The sequence below is a fragment of the Trichechus manatus genome, unplaced genomic scaffold, assembly GCF_000243295.1.
Source record: "Trichechus manatus latirostris isolate Lorelei unplaced genomic scaffold, TriManLat1.0 scaffold00216, whole genome shotgun sequence".
NCBI lineage: Eukaryota > Metazoa > Chordata > Mammalia > Sirenia > Trichechidae > Trichechus > Trichechus manatus.
The window spans coordinates 3,743,907-3,764,638 of NW_004444152.1; the positions used below are offsets into that span (position 1 = coordinate 3,743,907).

Sequence of the window (20,732 nt, forward strand, 5' to 3'; positions counted from 1 at the left end):
TTTGTATCACCTCTATTCCCTTCTCCGCCACCTGGGTTCGTGACGGATGCGTGCGAGTCAGAACAGAAACCAGCGGGGGTAGAGTCTGTGTGTTTTGCGCGGGGGGGGGGGGGGGGCTTGGGTTCGCGCTTGCGCGCTGCTCCGGGAGACGGCGTCCATCTCGCCCCGCCCTTCATATCCTGCAGTTCCTGCTTTGCAGATTCACTGCTCACGTTTCTTTTCTCCGTGGCTCTGTCTGCTCTTTATTTTCTTCTCCGTGTCACCTGTGAGACAACTCTTCCTGCAAGTAGCTTAAATTGGTTTGCTGCCTTTCTTAGTAGACGGCAAGCTCACCGGCCTTTAGCGAAAGTGCGGCTGCGGACGAGCAGGCGCGCGCGGGGCTTGACGGCGGCGCGCTAGGGTTCCGGCGGCGGCGACGACAACGACGACGAGGAGAGCAGACGGAGGCGGCGCGTGAAGCAGCGGCGGAGCCCATGCCCCGGGACGGCAGGCGGGCCCGGAGAGACAAGTCCGGGGCCCGGGGCATGTCCCCGGGGCCCCCGTGAGGAGGCGGCGGCGGCGGAGATGGAGATCTCGCCGCAGGAGGCGCCGCCCGGGCCGAGTGCGGACGGCAACGCCGAGGAGGCCCCCGCCGAGGCCCGGCCCCCCAGTCCCGCGTCGTCCCCAACCGACTGTCGCCTCAAGGCTGCAGCCAAGCGCGTCACGTTCCCGTCCGACGAGGATATCGTGTCCGGAGCGGTGGAGCCCAAAGATCCCTGGAGACACGGTAGCTACGGCGGGTGCGGGCTCGTGGGGGGACCTGGGAGTCGCGAGGGGTCAGTGGGGCGCTCAGCACGGAGGTGGCGCTCATGAAGTTGCACCTGATGATGATTTAAGGAGACAGTTTGGAGCTGGGGGGGGGGCGGTTAGAGGAGAGGGTGGTTATAGGATTGGGAAGATGAAAAGTAGCTGGTTTATGTCCTTTAAGTATATAGTTCCTCCAGAGAAGGACAGAGAGAGCGGTCATGGAGGAAGAGTAGGTCAATATTGGCTCTGAAATGGCAGTCGAAATAGTTTGATGGGCCCATGGGGGATGGAACGCGGGGTAGGTTGCTGGTCTTCAAGCCTTCGGTGGAAATGTTGGTCACTTTCTCGACTGAAGGGAGAAAAAGGGATAAACCTGGACTGTAGCTGTAGAAAAAAAAAACCAAACCCGTTGCTGTCGAGTGGCTTCTGACTCCTAGCAACCTATAGGATAGAGTAGAACTGCCCCATAGGGTTTCTAAGGCTGTAAATCTTTATGGAAGCAGACTGCCACATCTTTCTCCCGCAGTGGCTGTAGCGGAGTTGGTAAATTCTGGGGCTGGGAAAATAGAGTCAGGGTTAACTCCCAGAAAAGGAGCAGAGTCGGTGGTCAGTATGGTTGTGGGGTGAGATAGAGGAGGTTTTAGATCTTGGTATTCAGAAGAAGAAAAGTCACTGCATGCCTCCTCTTTCCCACAAAAAAAAAAGGTGGGGGGGGGAGCAGAAATTCCTCAGTTATTCAGGGGTCTGGCTATAGAAAAGTTGTCTTTTTTTTTTTTTTCCTTCCTGGAAAGAGTTGGAGAATGTTATCAGTTCAGGAGGGGAGTTTCTGAGTGGCACAAAGGGTTAAGTGCTCCACTACTAGCCTAAAGATTGGAGGTCTGAACCCACCCAGAAGCACCTCAGAAGACAGACCTGGTGATCTGCTTTTGAAAGGTCACAGCCTTGAAAACTATGGAGCAGTGCTACCCTGCACACATAGAATCGCCATGAGTTGGAATCGACTCGATGGCAGCCAGCAACAACAGGTCAGGAGTTGGACTTGCTGCTTGGTAGAAAGTGAGAGCATTGAAGAAGCTTGGTGATTTGAGATGTTGGGAGATGGGGGAGTCAATGGATTATAGGCCCCCTGGAGAAGATGGTTAGTTAGGGGTTAGAAGGTCAGGTTAGTGTTGGCACTGAAAGGACAGCTGGAGGAGTGTGGTGGACCCATGGGGCTGGGGAGGTGGAAAGTTGCAGGTCTCTGGGCACTTGGGAGATGGACCGCAGTGTTGAGTCTTTTTCTGTGCTAGGGAGGCCTCTTGGTCTTTCTGGGAAGAGAGGAATTAGACCAGTCATGGCCTTCTTGAAGTTGGTCTGCTGGCTCTGCTCCCGCCCCGCCCCCACCCCTGGAAAGGAGTAGGAACAGTTGCCAGTCTGTGGGCAGTGGAGGAGTTGGTGGCTTTGATCTGGGGGTGGGGGCGAGGGTGGGAAACATGGTAACTGGAAACCGAACATACAGGGAGCTGCCAAAAATGCCAGCTTGGCTGGTTATTGTTAAAGAGAAGGTGGGTAATTTAAGACTCTTGGCGCTGGAAGCCAGCCAGGTTCCTCGGCTGTAGTCCCCAGGGATAGATGGTCAGTTTTAGGTTGGAGGCTTGGAGGACTGAGATCAAGGAAGGGAAGAGTCAGAATGGGCTCTGGCTATAGCGTGGTATCCAGTCTAGGGAGTTTGGAGCAGGAAGCGGGAGAGACCTGGGGAGGCAAAGTAGGGTGGTGGTTAAGAGCAGAGGCTCTAGGTCAAATCCTGACTCTGCCACATACCTGCTTTGTGACCTTGGGCTGGTTACTTCACTCCCCCTGAGCCTCAGTTTTCTCATCTATAAAGCGAGTGATAATACCCATGCCACAGGGTTGATGAAAGAACTAAAAGAGATTGTGTATGATAAGTGATTGGTCAGAGTGAGCTGTCACGAAAGTGCAGTTATTATTATTATTATTATTATTAAGGCGATGTTGGTCATTTTAGGGGCCAGTATAGAGGAGTTGGTTCTGGGGTTGGGGCCTGGATGTTGCTGCTTCAGAAGTTTCCAGGAGAGGGACAAATGGTGATCAGTTTGTGGGCAGGGGGAGGATACAGAGGTTTGACCCACGGGTAAATCAAAAGACAATCAGTTTAAGGAGCCGGAAAAACTGCCTTAGCTGGCCTGAGGAAGAGAGAGGAGTCTGACCAGGACTTGGCAGCAGAGAAGTTTGTTATTTGAAGATTGTATGTAGCTCCCTGGGAGAGGGGAAGAGAAGATGGTCAGTTTGTGGGCTGGAGGGTCAGTGGTGGGGGCAGTTGGAGAGAGTTTGGCACAGGTTGGGAAGGGAAATTTCTGGTCTGCTGGTTCCTGGGAGAGGAACAGCTGTTTGTAACCAACTGTTTGGCTTTGAGGAAGTTCTTTTTCCTCTCTGAGCTTCTAGGTTTCTTTCTCTGCAAATGAAGGTGTTCATTTCTACTGGAGGGTAGTTGTAGGAATTAAACAAGATAGCCTTTGTAAGTTCCTGCCACACAGTAAGACCTCAGTAAGTAGCAGCTGCTATTATTCAGGTGGAGTCGCTGGGTGGTGCAAACGGTTAATGTGCTTGACTGCTAACCGAAGGGCTGGAGATTTGAATCCACCCAGAGGTGCCTTGGAAGAAAGTCCTGTGATCTATTTCTAAAAAAATCAGCCATTGAAAACCGTGTGGAGCACAGTTCTACTGTGACACACATGGAGTAGCCATGAGTTGGAATTGACTCGAGGGCGACTTTTTTTTTTAACTATTCAAGCAGATTTTCCCTCCAGGGGCTGAAGTATTTGGGCTGCCTTGCGGAGGCAGTGAAAGAGTTTGAGTGGAAGGAAGAAACGTCTTTAAAGAGAGAGGGTTGGTTGGAATCTGCCTGGGAGTTGAGAGTTGCTAATTGGTCTGCCCTGGTTAAGGGTGGGGATAGTGATAGCTTACAGGCTGGGGGAGTCTCTTGTTATTGAAGGTTTGGAAAGGGGCAGCAAGGACAGGTCAGGACTCATACTCCGGAGGCGTTGGTCGGAGCTGGAGAGGTGATGGCATGGAGAAGTCGGTAAATTTATGGGCTGGAAGAGTTGGTCTGTACTGGCTGAGGAGAGGTGTTGAGTGGGCCAGGCAGTGAGGGAGTTGTGTGATCTTAGACCTGGGTTGTGTAGGGGTCATTGGTGAAGTTGGTGAGTTTGGACAATGGATTTACAGACAAATTGGAGGCCTCCCAATGCCAAGGAGCAGTTGGGTAGCCTTTGTGCCTGGGGAGGACAACAGAGTTGTTGACCAGCCTTGGGGCTGAGGGAGGTGGAGGATTTGCCAGGCTGTAGAAGAGGAACTGTGGTACAGAAAGTTGGTCCAAGAGCTACCTAGCTGAGAGGCCGAACGGTGTTGGGTTGGGCAGGGAGGGGTTGGTTGGTCTTGGTATAGGGTGGAAGATTGATTGGAGTTGGCTGTATGCCTCAAGGAAAACATGGTGGGGGGGGGGTCATCTGAGTGGGAAGGGTGATGGAAGAGTTACTCTGGCACCTGCTGTAGTGACATGACCCCAAAGGCCAAGGGGTGACAGAGGAGTTGGTGAATCTCAATTGACAGAGGTGATTCTGAAGCTGTCCATCCAGAGTAGAGATGGAGAAGTGCCTGGGCCAGGGGATGAGGAGAGTACCAGGGCTGGGAGAAGGCAGCATTGAAGAAAGGGGGGAGGCCAGCACAGGATTCCCGCTTGGCGGAGCCTTGCCCTGAGGAGCACTTGGCCCTCCCTGACAGAGGGACCTCTCTGCTGCGGTGGAGGAGGGCAGGGGCTAGCGTTGGAGTGGTGTCTGCCTGAGAGTAAAAGCCTCTGTCAGGTCCCCACAGGGGTCCAGGGCTGGGGGATGGAGCTGGTGGGGTCCATCAGTGCCTCAGAGGGGCTTTCCCTGACTTCCATCTCACATGCTGGTCCTCCCTGGCCCCCCCACCCCACCCCGCGATGGGGCCTGCTTTCTTTTCCTCATTGTACTAATGGCCGGCTGATGTTACGTTGCATGTTTGTTTTCTTGTCAGTGGTCTTTCCCCCACTGGAATGGGAGGGTAAATGCTGAGTCGTCCTATTTTCCACCATTGCCCCAGCCCCCCTCAAAGGACATGCAGCAATCATGCCTGAATGGGTGCCTGTGTGCGGTCATATGGAAAGGGCTGAGGCACCTTGCAGCCTGGGAGTAGAGGCCTGGTTTCTAGGCCTGCCTGGCTACCACAGGCTGTGTGGCCTCCGCAAGGCCCTTGTTCTTGCTGGACCTTGTTTGTTTCCTCATCTGCAAAGTAGAGGCCGTGCTCCCCTCCCTCCTGGCCACCCAGGATGTCTGAGAGATGAGCCAGAGCTGGGCGGGGGCAGGGTCTCCACAGGGAGCAGAAGTGTGTGGATGAGGAAGTGAAGGTCCGATGAGGCTGGGTGGAAATGGTGAGTGGAAGGGCTGGCACAGTGCTGTCCTGGGGGTGGGGGCTGGTGCCCGTGGAAGAGGGCCTGGCTAGCTGCCCCCGACCCGTCCCCTGAGGGCAGGCCCGGTGGTTCCTGGTCCTCTGAGGGCCCAGGCCCCACAGGTACCAGGAATCCTTCCAGACCAAACTGCCGGAATGGCCCGAGGCTATCTTCTAGCCCCAGCTGAGCTGCACGCGGGGAGGAGGTGTGGGGTTTGCGAGGCAGCCTGAGAGCGAGCGGAGCTTGTGATCTAGCGCACATGACGCCAGCCACAATCTGGGAGCCCGCAGCCCCCCTAGTCCTCTGATGACTCATTCCCCACTCCCTGACCTCCAGCTAGGAGTCAGTCCTGGAGTTGGTGGGGGGTGGTTTTGCCTACCAGGAAACTCCGCATGGCATGTGCAGTGGAGGCGTTGCAGGGTGAAGGGGACCCAAATAGGCAAGGTGTCTCTGGCCACCTGAGCTTGAAGGTGGGGTAGGGAGGGCAGGGAGGATATGGGAAGAGCAGAGGGAGGGACAGTGGCCATGGTGTTCTTATATGGGCACCCAAGAGGGTGGAAATGCCATACTGTTTGTTCTCATTGAAACCTGCGCTGCAAATTGAGTGCTTGAAACTGGTTTGACAGGTAGAAATACACCTGTCGGGTAGAAATGAGGCTCTAGGTTAAGAGAACCAGCGTGTTTTAGTGTATGTGGTGGTGGTGTGGGGACTAGGGAACGGGAGTCAGGGGCAGCGTTGATGCTGGGAGGGAGCTGCTTCTGCTCTGATTTCCGCCTGGACCCCAGCTCACCTCCTCCTGCTGGAGATTCTGCACTGCCCTTCCCTGCCTCTGTTGTGTGATTGCACTCATCTTTCCTGCCCACATCTCCCTCAGCATCCTGCTGTCCCTCAGAGGCCAGCACCTCCGTGATGAGTGCCCCAGCCATTCCTGGGTCACTGACCAGGCGTGGGGTCGAGCTCAGGCGTGGGGTCGAGCTCAGGCTTCAGGCCCGCCCCCATCTCTGACAAGCTGGGCGACTGTGGGCAAGTTACCCAACCTCTGTGAGATGAGACAAAATCAGCACTTGGCCACCAGCATGAGAGGCTGCCTGGCTTGGCAGCACGGGTACCAGGATTCCAAACTCACAATTTTCACCACACCCTCTCTGTCTACCAGCTGATGGCTTTGGACAAATTGCAGTGCTCCCTGAGCCTAGTGTCCTCTGTAGAATGGGCCCCCCACCCCAGCGCTCTGTCCCGCCGCGAGGTGACTGGGTTGTTAACAGTCCCGTTGTGTGGGGGCCTTCTCTGCCAGGCCAGATCCCGAGCACACCAGATGCTGGAGTCGCCAGCTCTTCCAAACGCTGACAGTTCTCAGTGTCTGCACACTCAGCGGCTGCCCGCATTCTTCCCACCTTCAACTCTGCATCAAGGGCAGAGACCACGTGTCCCCGCCTCTGCGACCCCGCCTGGGCACAGGAGTGTTCAGGCACTGGGACAAACGTCAGGAGGAATGAGGTTTTTTTCTCAGATCCAACGTCCTATGGTATTTGGGAGAAACTTTTTTTTCTTGGTAGTTTATCCACTTTGTGCCAGGACAAAGGCTTGGGCCGAGACACCCCTCGGCAGGCTCTGGCATCTGTCCAGGAGCCCCAGAGAGAGCGCACAACGCTGGCGCACAGAAGGCACCCAGGGAGTAGTCACTGAATGAATCTGCAGAAGTGCATGTGTGCGTGAGTGTGTGTTTCTGGGAGCGTGGGAGCATGGCTCTCATGAATGTTACATGGGGATTCAGTATTAAGAACCGCGGAGCCAAATGTCCTGGGCTGGGCTGGCTGCAGCCAAACCACATTGTGGGAAGCCTACACAGGAACTCAAATTTCCAAGCCCCTCACCCAGACCCCCTGAAGCAGTTTCTGAGCGTGGGGGCCAGGAATCTGCAATTTTACAAAAACTCCCAGGCCCTTGTGACACACAGCCGGGTTTGGCTATCCTTGTGCTTGGCCCATCTTTAGCGCTCAAGCCCAAGAATGCCTTCCAAGACCTCAGTTCAAGGGTGGCTGGGGTTGACCACAGACTTGCTTTGGAGCAAATTGATAGGTGAATGCTGGCATGTCTGACTTCAGGGAGCTGCATAGATTGGAGGTGAGCCGAAAGCATGTTGGCCTAGAGCCTGGGCAGGCCTGGGTGTCAAGTCCTGCTTTCTGGGTGGCCTTACAGTCACCTGTCATTGCCTCCCAGGGGCCAGGCATGGTGCCAGGCATTTTACAGCATCTTCTCATTTAATGTTCCCAGCTACCCCAGTGGGTAGGTGCTATTATTCCCATTGTATAGATGAGGAAATAGGGGCACAGAGAGGTGAAGTAATTTACTCGAGCTCGCACAGCCAGTCACTGGCAAGCTGGGATTCAGACGCAGGCAGTCTGACTCTAGAGCCTACACTTGCATCCTTTACACGTGGCTGCCTGTGCTTAGGCAAGTGGCTGCGTTCAGTTCTGCGTGCCATATAGTGTCTTCATCTGTAACCCTTACCCTTTGTAAAATGGAGAGGACAGCTCTGGTCTTGCAGGGTTGTGACAGGGATGAAAAACAGACTGAGTAAAAGGCCGACTGTGTGGCACTAAGGAGGCAGAGGGCCCTGTTGTTCCCAGACAGCTCGAGCCTTTGTTTCAGTTCTGACCCTTGGCTCTTGCACATGCCCCTCCTGCACTAGCATGGTGTCTGGTACCGAATAGGCGCTCGTACATACCTCCTGAAGAAGTGAATGGGTGTGCCGCCTCATTCATTCAGCTTGGCATGCCGCTCAGCCTCAGGCCCTGGGACAGCCAGGTTTTAGGGATGCAGCAGGAGAAGACAGCTCTGTCCCTGCCTCCACAGAGGTCACAGTCAAGTGAGGGAGACACACAGTAAACAATTGAAACCAGGTGCCATGGACTCTGATTAGGGAGCATGCACAGGGTGTACGTGGGCAGGAGGACAAGGCAAGGGCAGCTTCTTGGATGACGAAGGGACGTCTGAGGCCTAAAGAAATGACAGGAGTTAGGCAGGTGAGGCACCGTGGGAACAGTGTGCAAAGGGGGGAAGCAGGAGAGAAGGAGCTGGGCAGTCGAGTTGCTGGAAGGCAGCCAGTCTTGGGAGGGAGTTGGGAGTCTGGGGGTGGAGGTGACGGGCAGGAGGGGAGGCTGGAGAAGGTGGTAAGACCAGCTGGGCAGGGCTGTGGAGTTCGCTCAGCCTGAAGGCCGAGGGAAGTCCAGGGGAACCAAGGGGAGCTGCAGAAATTGTAAAAAGGTGCATGGTTTGTGTTTTTACAGCCCCCTCTGGGGATGGGTGGCATGGAAGGGGTGAGACTGAGGGGAGATGAGGGAGATGATGTGGACCAGGAGCCTGTGGGCTCTAGACTTCCATGGCTCTGAGTTGACTGCTAGCCAACATTTGACTTTGTTGATTTTTTCATTAGCTTTATCTGAACTGCCTCTTCCCCCAGATTTTTCCATTGCCAGCTTTTTCTATAACACTTCTGAGGTGACAGTTTTCCCTGTCCATTATCATTATCTTGTTTGATCTCAGAGCTTCCCCCTCGCCCCCAGTCAGTTCTGCCTGGCCCTGCCCAGGACATCTGGCCCCTCAGTAGAGAAGGCTGGGCCACCAGGGCGTGGGGTGGTGGGAAGCAAGTGGACTGGCCCAGAGAGCCAGGCCCGGGGCCTACACAGCCTGAGCATACCCAGAATGCCTGACGGTGCCCCTGGGCCCCAGACACTGCTACTCAGCTGTGGGCATCCTGGCACGCTGGTCGCTGGATACTGCTCCTGGTAGGCCTGCCTGTGATGCCTTGGAAGCTGGAGGTGGCCACCACGGCCCCTCTCCAGAGTCAATTGGGGGCAGCCTCTTGTGTGACAACCCGGGTGTGGCCCCTGTGCTGAAGCTGCACAGGAGGCTATGTCTGGTGTTTGTTTAGTGTGGGAGATGGGGGGCTCCCCAGTTTCAGGAAGGGAATTCTTGGCTAGGTGCCTAAAGCAGTTATGGATACCCATTATCCTTTGGTTGTGTTCCCTTCACTAGGAAGGAAGCTCTGTGAGGGCAGGCCTGTCTCGCTTCTGGCTCCCCAGAACCCTTCCTGGTGCCTTGCCCTCTGCAAGCTCTCCTGTTGGATGATTGGTGGGTAGAGGGAGGTACACAGTAGGCACTCAAGTGAGTTCTCACTGCTGGCTCAGAGCGGTTGTCTCAGGGTGGGAGTGGAGCTGGGAAGTGTCTGCATGTGACTTGCCTGCCCCATGGCTCCTCTTCCAGCAGGGTTGGGTTCCAGCTGGGAATGTCCTCCCTGGTTGGGTGGGCGGGCCCCTCTTGGAAGCTGCCACTTGGGACCCATTGGGGTCAGAGTCGTGTGATACCTTCACACCCATCCCTTCCATCTCCCGGTAGTCTTAGCGTCTCATGCCAGCTGCGTCATGACAGTGGGAGAACTGCTCACATTCGGGGGTGGGGTGGGGTGTGTGGTTTGCAAAGCAGCTTCACAGCTGAACTCCCTTGGTTCTCCAGAGCAACAACAGGAGAGAGGGAGGGAAGGGGGCCACCAGAAGATGAAAGCAGACCGTAGGGAAGTGACCCTGTGGTGGGTGTGGTGGTGATGATCACAGCCCACATTTCTGGAGCTCTGACCAGGTGTGAGCACTTTGCATGTGTTACTCGTTTTTATCATCACCACACAGGCTCACCAGGTGCCAGGGCCACAGAGAGAGTAAAGGGAGGGGGGAGCTGGGAGCTGACCCTCTGCTCTGGTTCCCAAAAGCCGCTGAGGCTCCTTGATGGCCACACCCCTGAGCTGGCGGCGAGTCCTGCCCAAGTGGACGCCTGGCTGCTCGCTGCTCCTTTCCCGCTCTGACGTGCCGTTCGGTGGTCCCTTCCTTTCCCCACAAGCTCCTGTTCATCCTTCCTGTGCCGGCTCCAACGTCCCCTCCTTGGTGACGCCTCTTGAGTCCCCAGACAGTTCCGCTTTGCTCTCCGGTGCCCCCATGGCACCTCCTCACACTGTTGTTATTTGTTTGGGCCCATCTCCCCTCACTGGACCCAGAAGCTCCACAAGGGACCGCATCCTCTTCCTGGCTCCTCAGGGCTACCAAACCACGGCGCACACCCAGGAACCTTAGGGATGCTGGGAGCCTAGGTGCCCTCAGAACTGTGGCGGAGGGCAGGGGTGTGAGGAGAGCAGGGGAAGGAGGATTTCGTTCTTGGATCATTTGTTCATGCATTCACACACATTCATTCCTGGCCAGTGCACACTTCTCTTGCCTCCACTCGGCTCTGCCCTGTGAGGTAGAGGAACCTCCTGACAGCTTTCTTGCTCCCTCACCATCCCCTTCTTCACCCAGCAGCCACAGCAGTCTTGAAAAAAAAAATTCACATCATGCTTTGTGACACGCGCCTTTCACACTAAATCCAAAGTCCCTCCAGCAGCCTGGGAGGCCCTGCGTGACCTGGCCTTCCTGCCCCTGCTGACCACCACTGGACTCCCCTGCCCCTGCAGTCACCGGGTTCAAGGCACGGTGGTTTCCTCTCAGTTCCTAGCACACAGCCCCACTCACACAGCTGGTTCCGGCTCATTTCTCCAGTACCAGCAGATCCTTCCTTCCGGAACCTCTAAATAGGCCCCCAGCAGGCGGTCAGTGATCTGCGTCCATAGGCCTGCTGGTTTGCTATCTTACCCCCCAGACTGTAGGCATCATGAGGACAGGGTTTATTTTTTCGGGGCCATTGTATTGCCTGTGCCCAAGCCATGTGGCCCTGTGCCTGGCAGGAGCTTAATACTCATGGACAAGCAAGCCATGAGTGACACTGGACTTTGGGGACATAAACAGCCCTGCCCTCATGCAGCCTGGCTCCAGCTCTGGAAGAAAAGGAACCCTGGAGCAAGGAGGAGGGCTGTAGAGAGAGGGAACAAGACCTGGGAGACCCCCAGTTAGCCAGCCTCTTGGAAGGGTGGGAGTGCAGGCCTAGAAGCAGACCCATCTTTGCTGTTAACTTGCTGTGGGTCATAGGCCAAGGACTTGCCCTCTCTGTGCAGCAAGATGGTGTCCAAGGTCCTTTCCCACTGGTGTCTGTCTCCCCATTGCTCTGTGTAGCTCACACCCACCACTAATGGGTCCCAGGACCACCTCCCCATCATGGGTTGGGAGCCGAGAGAGGCGAGGTCTTGGTAACTGATCTACCTTTGTCAGAGTGTACCGATTCCCCTTCCTCCTCCGACGATGTGTCACAGGAGCAAGTAGAGAATGTCGGGGTGTCCCACTACCACCTGCCCGGCACAGCCTCTGTCCTCTCTCTCCTTCCTTGCTTCTCACTCCTGGCCCTGTAATCCCCTTCTTTTCTCAGCCTGGGCTCATTTTCTTCCTGGCCCACTTCTCCCTGCTTTGATCAGAATGACCAGAAAGTTTTTAGTCTCCCAGGGAGCCTTCTTCCTTGTTGGGCCTGGACTTGGCCCTGGGGCTCCCTGTCCGAGGCCTGCTCACTCTAGGTTGTCCCTGTTTGGAGACGGGGCTGTCCGCCCACTGGCCTGGGAGCCCCAGGAGGCAGGGATGGGGCTGTCTTGGTCACTGTTGTGTCCCCAGCACGATGCCAGGCCCAGCACCGGTGCTCAGTGAGTGTTGTCCTGCTAGGATGGAGTTGGGGGTGGGTATGGGCAGAGCCCCTAAAGACGGTGACCTCCATAGAGCTGTACTTTGAGCCTGCATGTCTGACAGCTGCCTGTCCTGCCTGGTCCTGGGGGAAGACATCCTAGGCCAGCGAGTCCAGTGAGTGGAGCAGGCATTGGAGGGCGGGGCCATCTGATTTAATGTATCACCACCAGCTGTTGGATCCATATGCCTTTTGCTCACTGACTGTCCAGCCAAGCATAGAATCCAGGGCTAGCCCGGATCTCTTCCCTCTCCGGAGCCCTGCGATCATCTGGTGGAACCTCCTTGTTTGACAAATGAGCTAACAGGCTGGAGAGGGGAGGAGCTTCTGAAGGATGGCCCAGCTCTGCCGCTCCTGCCGTCCTTGCTGGCCACCTCTCTGGCTTTGAGGGGCAGGGTGTGAACTGAAGACACATACATGGTCCCCCAGCCCTAACTCACCATGTGAAGTTATTAATAGAAAGGACCTGGGCTCTGGGACAGTTGAGGTACCAACGCCAACCCCCCACAGAGCCCACTGACCTTGGCTGTGTGAGCCTTGGTTTCCTCCTCACACCCTCCTGGAGCTGTCGAGGCCCTGCAGGAGAAAGGGTGTGAAGTCACCCTGGAAGCTGAACGATGACTGTTACTAAGGACAGGCGCCGGTACCCTGACAGGGCACTCTGAGTCTTCTCTGACCTTAGGAGTGAGGACTGTTCATTGTTTTAAAAAAAAAAAAAAGTTGGAAAATCTAAAGAATAAAAATAAAAATCACTTGTTATTCTCACCATCTGGATTTTTGTTTTGAAACAGTTCTGTTGTTGTCTCTTGATTCTGACTCAAAGCGACCCCATGTGACAGAGTAGTACTGCCCCATAGGATTTTCTAGGCTGTAATCTTTACAGGCGCAGACTGCCAGGTCTTTCTCCTGCAGAGCTGCTGAGTGGGTTCAAACCGCCAAACTTCTGGTTAGCAGCTGAGCTCTGAACTGTTGTGCTGCCAGGGCTCTTTTAAACAGCTTTATTGAGAGATATAATGCATATACCATGCAATTCACCCATTTAAAGCGTACAGTTCCTTGGTTTTTAGTATATTCATAGTTCTGTATCCATTAAGTTTAGCACATTTTCATTACCTTAAAAAGAAACCCCTACACCCTTTAGCCATCATTCCCCCCAACACTCCTGTCCTCCCTCCTCTGTCCCAAAGCCAAACCAAACCCACTGCCTTTGAGTCCTAGCGACCCTGTACGACAGAGTAGAACTGCCCATAGGGTTTCTGAGGCTGTTGTCTTTACGGAAGCAGACTGCCACATCTTTCTCCTGCGGAGTGGCTGGTGGGTTCAAACCACTGACCTTTCGATTAACAGCCGAGCGCTTAAGCACCATGCCACCAGGGCTCCTTTCCCCCGACCTAGGCACCCTCTGATCTACTTTCTGTCTCTCTGGATTTGTGTATTCCAGACATTTCATGTAGATGGAATCATGTAATATGTGGTCCTTTGTGAGTGGCTTCTTTCACATGGCATAATGTTTTCTAGGTTTATCCATGTTGTAGCATCTGTCAGTACTGTATTTCTTTTTATTGCTGAATAATATTCCACTTTATAGATAGACCGCGTTTTATTTATCCATTCATCAGTTGTTGGACATTTGGCTTGTTTCACTGTTTGGCTGTTATGAATAGTACTGCTGTGAACATTCCTGTACAGGTCTTTGTGTGGGCATTTGCTTTCATTTCTCTCGATTATATACTTGGGAGTGAAATTGCTGGGTCAGATGGCCATTCTCTGTTTAACTTTTTGAGGAACTGCCAGACTGTTTCCCACAGCGTCTGCACCATTTTATGTTCCCACCAGCAGTGTATGACGTTCGGGTTTCTCCACTTTCTCCACATCCTCACCAACCCCTGTAATTGTCTGTCTTTTTGATTCTAGCCATCCTAGTGGGTGTGAAGTGGGATCTCATTGTGGTTTTGATTTGCATTTCTCTGATGACTGATGATGTGGTGCATCTTCTCATGTGCTTATTGGTCATTTGTATATCTTCTTTGGAGACATGCTTATTCAGATCCTCTGCCCATTTTTTAGTTGGATTGTCTTTTTATTATCAAGTTCTAAGATTCAAGACCCTTATCAGATGTATGATTTACACCACCTGGAATGTTGTCAGTGTTAAAATGCTGGTGTGTTTCTTTCCTGTCTCTCTTCTGTGGATCCATACCCAGCCACAGAGAGTGAAAAATATAATGGGACCACACTGCATATACAGTTGAATATTTTGGTTTTTCTCTTCATTTTCATTTCACTTCATTTTCCCAGTTTTTTTTTTTTTTTTTTAAGTGCAGTTTTAAAAGACATCACTTGGCTATTGTAATTTGGTTTACCTATTTCCACATTGCTGAACATTGAGGTCCTCTCCCGTCTTCATTTGCATCATAATGAATGCAGTCATGTTCATCCTCACCCATAAATGTTTATGTTCATCACTGGTGGCTTACTCAGAGGAAATTCTTAGAAGGCGGTTTCGCCAGGTCAAGGCATAGGGACATTTTGAGTCCTCAGATGCCATCCGTGTCCCCCTGACGCCCCACTGTAAGCTTGGAGGACAGGGCTTTGTCGTCTGGTTGTCATAGTTACTGTTGTAGCTCTAGACTTGTTTTTTGAACAAATGAATAATACCTGCTATTTGGATGTCTTGTTGCCGGGATGGTGTCTTGTTTTAGTTAGCTTTCATTTGACTAGCACTTACCTGTTCACTGGTCTGTGTTTTATACTTTTGGAATTGCTTCTTTGTGCCCTTTGCCCATTTTTGTTCTGAGGTCTTTTGTAAGGATTCCTTCTCCACTGAAGATACTAACTCTTTGGGGTTTTATTTTGCAGATTTTTTCCCTCATTTATCATTTGCCTTGCTGGAAAGGTCAGGGGAGGGGAGCCGGGGGACAGGACACCTCTTTTGTCCTTAGAAAGCAGCATTTTCTCCTGTTATTTCACTGGATCTCTAGAGCAACACACCCATCTCCACCCAAGCATCCCCAGGGTGGAGCAGCAGCCTAGCACCCGGATGGGGTACGGTGTAGGATGGAGGGCCCAGGCAAAGAGACAGCAGGTTACAGAGCGGGACTAGGTTTGGGTTAGAGCTCTACACGGACCCTGTAAGCGTGACCTCAACCACTGTTTGCTGAGCACCAGGCCTAGTGACCCGGTGAAGCTACTGGGACCCATTGTCTCGTAGATGAAAAAACTGCGACTCAGAGCCGGTAATCACTTGCCGGGGTCGCACTTTTTTGCTGAAGGTGGCAGGAGCCAGGGCAGCCCTGTGCCGGTCTCTGGACACTTCGACCCCGCCACACTGCATAGGCTCAGCGACCCCAGGACCCCGGGTGTCTGTGGAGCCCAGTCTCTAGCCCCTTCCCAGTGGCCACAGTCCCTTTATCCAGGGTACTCACCCTCGTGAGGCTTTCTGGTCCCTGTAGAGTCAGATACTCTGGCCCTGTGGAAGTGGGTGCCGCCAGTGCTGCCTCCTCTTCCCAGGCTGCCCTCCCCTCCATCCCTGGGTTTTCTCTTGGATGCGCCAACCCCCGCAGGCCTGCGCAGGCCCCTGGCAGGGATTCCCCTGGCCTGTTCGTGTATTTACATACCACCCATGGTCTTGGCCCCCTCTCCTCCGTTGTAAACTAAGAGGGAATTTTGTTCACTGCTGGATCCCTGGCCCCCAGACCAGTGCCTGGCACGGAGTAGACACTGAATACATAATTGAAGGAATGAGCGAATGCCCATCTTTTCGGTGTCAGCTTAAATGTCTCTTTCTCTTATGAGTCTTTCTTACTACTCCCAAAATCTCAATTTGTGTCCCCTCTGTTTTTCCTCTAAGACATGTTTTTATTCTTATAATTTATAATTTTTATTTGTCTTCCCAGCAGTTGCTCCCTAAGGGGAATGTTCAGACCTGTTTTGTTCCCTGCTGTCTGCCCCGCCCAGGCTGTTTGGTGAAGAATGAATGGATCGATGTCTCCTTTAGTGTTCAGACGGCCCTCACGAGGGGAGGTGGAGGTGGCCTTACCGCCTTTCATAGCTGAGGAGAGTGAGGATGGACAGTGAGAAGTTCAGGCACCCAGTTTCCATCCCTGGAGCCTTTGCTGGGTCAGTAAACAGCTCACATTTACTCGCTTCTAGAATTCCAAACGAAAACTCCCCCAAAGCTGTGCTTGCTTCGGCAGCACATGTACTAAAATTGGAATGACACAGAGAAGATTAGCATGGCCCCTGCGCAAGGATGACACGCAAATTTGTGAAGTGTTCCATATTTTTTATTCTTTCCTAAGTAAGAATTATTCACCCATTACAGCTAAAATGTGTGATTTAGCATCATCTTTTACCGGGATTTCACCCTCCTCCTCCTTTGGCAAGCATACTATTTAAGTCACCATTTTAATATCAGATACATTTCCACTCCATCTTTCTGTAATTCAAAAGTATGCAGTGGATGTACTAAAACCTAACTATAATAAATAAAAATGTATTTGTACCATTCTAATATAACTTGTATCTATGAGAAAAGAAAATGTGTTAAAGATCTAGGAATATTGCTTATAAGTAAAATGAAGGGTGACAAATTCAATACTAGACACTTAAAAATTGCCTTTTGATATCCATTCCTGCACTTCATTATTAGTATCTCTCACTTTCATGTCATTTGTTTTTCCTTAGCAGAAAATAAATAATAAAGCTGATTGATGATGGGGCTGAAAAAAAAAACAAACTCCCCCAAAGCCTCTGATCCGGCAGGCCATCTGGTGCCCCTGACGGGAAGCCTGAGGCAGGTGGCCCAAAATAGCCTACTCAGTGCTGGCAGAGCTGGTTGTCCCCTAACAGGTACTGACTGTCCCTGAGCCCTTTACCTACCCAGGACTTCGGTGGCTGGTGGTGCTGGGTGACTTGGCAAGGCTTTTTCAAGCACCTCAGGGCACCCAGCTCTGTGCTGGGTCCCCGGCCTTTTTGCATCATTTGACCCTGACAGTGCCGTTCAACTCCCCAGAGGCACCAGCTATCGCTGTCTTTCCTCCAAGCCTATGCATGCTATTCCCTCGGCTCTGGCACTCGGCTCCCTCCCCTCTGGTTTTAAAATTATTGTTTTTAATTTTTTTCTTGCTCCATAAAATATTTATGTAGCATACATGTAAGTTAAAGTGTCATCTGATGAAAACCTGTGAGCCTCACCTCCCAATTTAAGAATGAGAACCCTGCCATTAACTCGCCTTGGCCCCTGTGCAGGAGGGTGGAGCGCACAGCTCATAACCACTACCCTCTGTGCTTCAGTTGTCAGTCCCTTGTTTTTTAGAAAGGTTTTCTCACCTTTGTATGAGTGCTGAAAAGTAGGGTGTTTCATTTTGTTTTTTTCTCAGTTTCAGAGACATGGCGCTGTGTTGCACGTAGGCTCCTGGGTCTTGCTTTTTCTCATTATGCTTCACAGTCATCCATGTAGATGCTCTAGACTGTTCCATTCTGTGACCAGGCCTTAGCTTGTCCCCTGCACTGTTTGTTGGTGGACATTTGGGCGGTTTCCAGTTTCCTGTATTATAAACTTGTGCAGCTGTGGATGTTCTGATAGATGTCATATGGAGTGTGAGCTACAACTTCTCTAGGGAGAAGGCCTAGGAGCTGAATTGTTGATTGTGGCTGATGCTCATGTTGAGTTTTAGAAAGTATTGCCGAACTTCCTAAAATGGTTCTCCCTTCCTTTCGCCTGGCTAACTCCTGCTCATTCTCCAAGGGTCTCCTTCCCTCCTTTCTTTCCTCCAGCAGATGCTTGCTGAGCCCCTGCCATGTGCCAGGTGGTTATATTCTGGGGTATAGTCAGACTAGTGGTCCCTGTCCTTGTGGGACCAGGAAGCCCTCCCTGACTGCCCTCCTGGGCTCCCCTGCCCTGGGCCCTGCCCATTCTAGGTCGTCACTGTCTAGGGATGAGTCTGTCGCCGCCACTGGACTGGGAGCCCCGTGTGGACGGGACCACTGGTGGGGCACAGAGCAGGTGCTCAGTAAAGGATCTGTTGAGTTACTGCTGAGATGTTCACTCGAGGCAGGCGGTGTTAAGAGGAAGAAATGGATTCCAGTATCCAGTCCTTGTTGGAGTTGGGCTTGGACCCCAGGGCAATCTGAGCCCAAAGCCCAGCAGTTTGCCAAATGACCGAGTACCCAAAATGCCTGGGCCTGTGCTCTGTGGCAGATGGAGAGGAGTCCCTATTCCACTGTTCACCCTTCGCAGACAGGGTGCAGGGCTGGGGTAGCAGAGGAGACGCTCAGCCACAAATGTTTATAAAAAGGATGCAAAGCAAGAGTCGTGGAGGCCCAGAGGAGTGATCGGGGCTGTGTGGGGTTGTGGTCACTGTGGGCCTGGGGATCAAAAGCAGCAGTAAGCGTAATAGCTGGGGTTGTGGAGTGCCCACTGTGGAGCAGGCATGATGCTAAGTGCTTTATGTGCATCGATTCATTTTATGTGCACTGTGTCCCACAAGGTTGATGGGGTGGTTACACCCTGTTTCACAGATGAGGGAGGACTCTGAGGTCCAGGAGTTGAAGTCAGGCTCTCTTAGCTTGTCAGTGGTATATCTGGAATTCAGTGCAGGCAGTTCACAGATGAGGGAGGACCCTGAGGGCTAGGGGTTGAAGTCAGGCTCTCTAAGCTCGTCAGTGGTAAATCTGGAATTCAGTGCAGGCAGCCAGACACTGGGGCCTGAATGCCCCACTCCTGCTGCACGGCTGTGGCCAGGAGAGCCTGCTGGGGCACTGGGCAAAGAGCTTGGCTTCTGTCCACCTGATTTCTCACGACAGAGCCGTGAGGTAGGGATCAGCACCCCCCAATTTACAGATAGGTAGATTGAAGAACAGAGGTTATGTGGCCTGCAGTGCCACCTCTGAGTGGGGGAGGCACAGCCAGCCCTGCGCTCTGACTCCTTCCTTGTCCCTGACCCCAGACTCTCCCCAACCTCCCCGCTTCCCCACGAGCTCCCTGGAGAGAGCTTCTCCAGCCGCTCTGGTGGTGCTTGTTTGTTCCCGGTCCCCGCTTCTGCACACTCAGGCACCAGCCCTGAGTAAATATTTGCCCAAGAGCAAGCAGGAGTGTGTGTGGCCAGTATTTCTGAGCTGGGTAGCAGGGGACAGGTGGAGGCAGCTGATTTGGGGGCAGCTGCTTGGTGAGCCTCTGGCTGGAGCCAGTGGTTTGTTCTTTTCCTCGTCCAGCACCCACCCTTTGAGGTGGGGTTGAGAAGGTGTCAGGCCCGGGATTAATGATGATAGCAGCTGTTGTTTACTGAGCACCAGCCCCATGCCAGACGCTTTGCGCAAGCACAGGTAGTCCCCAACTTAGGACAGGTTCCATTCTGATGACTCCATCTTTAAGTCAGTTCTAACATAGGTCGAATACCTCTTTTTTTCTTTCAGTTTTCATTATTATTGCCTTTTATTATCAGTATCTTTATAAATCCAATCTTTATTTATCTTTGGGGCTTGGAAACATCACATATAAACATCTGTGAATGAACATCTGAGAATAACATTAGCATATTATGCGCTGCAACATTGTGTGTAGTACATATTGCTAACTATAAGATGTATGCACACACATACACACAAACAGACTATCGTAAGTGCAGTGTGATTTGTGCGGTTCTCATAACTTGAATACATTGTAAATTGGGGACTACCTATAATCTCAGAGGCTGCTTCTAGAAGTGTGTGTGTGTGTGTGTGTGTGTGTGTGTGTGTGTGTGTCTTTCTCTCCCATTGGCTCTATTTTCCAAATGAGGAGACTCAACCAAAAAGAGAGATCAGGGCCATTATCTGTGAGGGTTGGGGTCTGTTTAGTTGTCAGGGCCAGAATCCCTTTGGGAGAGAATGACGTAAATGAGAGTGTCCATTAGAATGACCCCAGGAGTTCTTCCCGCAGGGTCTGGAAAGCCAACAGGAGCCGACGGGCACCTGTTGTCCAGGCCACACGCACTCCTGTCTTGTTCTCTTTCTCTACATACCCGTTGCTCCCATCAGCTGGCCATGGGCCAAACAAGCCTGGCCAGCCCGCCCTTCCCAGGGCCTCTCAGCCCATCTCCTGTCACAGGGCTGGCCATGCAGGCTTGATTAGGATTCCGCATGCTCTTCCCTGCACGCGCACACACACATGCACGCACACACGCACACACACACCGTCACCTAGGGCTGGACAGGGGCAAGTGCACTCTTGTGGGGGTGGGGCAGTTCTTAGAGAAGAGATGTCTGTTCTCCAAACAGTGGGTTGCGACCAGAAAGGTGGTAGAGTGTAGTGGTTAAGAGCAAGGCCTGTGGCACCAGACTGCTTGGGCTTGAATCTCAGCTCTTCCCTTTATTAGCTTTGTGACGTCAGGCAGTTTCCTTAATGTTTCTTGCCTCAGTTTCCCCATTTGAGAAATGAGGATAATAAACCCGACTTCATAGGGTTGTTGAGAGGATTACGTGAGGTAGTATATGTGAAGTGCTATATAAGTGTTTGCTTCTGTCAGTAATAATAATAATGATTTATAATTAAGTTCTCTGTCACGTAGCTAGGAGTCCTGGTGGCACAGTGCTTAAAGCGCTCAGCTACCGACCGAAAGATTGGTGGTTCGAACCTACCAGCCACTCCATGGGAGAAAGATGTGGCAGTCTGCCCCTGTAAAGATTACAGCCTTAGAAACCCTGTAGGGCAGTTCTAGTCTGTCCTGTAGGGTCGCTATGAGTTGGAATTGTCTCAACAGCAGTGGGGGTCATATAGCTGGGGCTGAGGTGCTTAAGCAGTATTAGCTGTATCAAGCACACACTGTGAGCTCTGTGGTAGGCCCTCAG

At 52.6% G+C, this 20,732-nt stretch overlaps 1 protein-coding gene and 1 non-coding gene across 2 annotated transcripts in view; both read left to right on the forward strand.

Annotated features, from left to right (window-relative positions):
* The first annotated feature begins 207 nt into the window (after positions 1-207).
* Positions 208-20,732, forward strand: part of PPP1R37 (protein phosphatase 1 regulatory subunit 37) — a 101,964-nt gene continuing 81,439 nt past the window's right edge. The window contains exon 1 of the mRNA XM_023742770.1: positions 208-766. Within this exon, the coding sequence (XP_023598538.1) occupies positions 565-766 (202 nt within the window). The 5' untranslated portion in view covers positions 208-564. The remainder of the gene's footprint in view (positions 767-20,732) is intronic.
* On the forward strand, positions 16,084-16,190 carry LOC111822846 (U6 spliceosomal RNA). Its single transcript, XR_002825946.1, has one exon. It is a non-coding gene; the product is annotated as a U6 spliceosomal RNA (small nuclear RNA).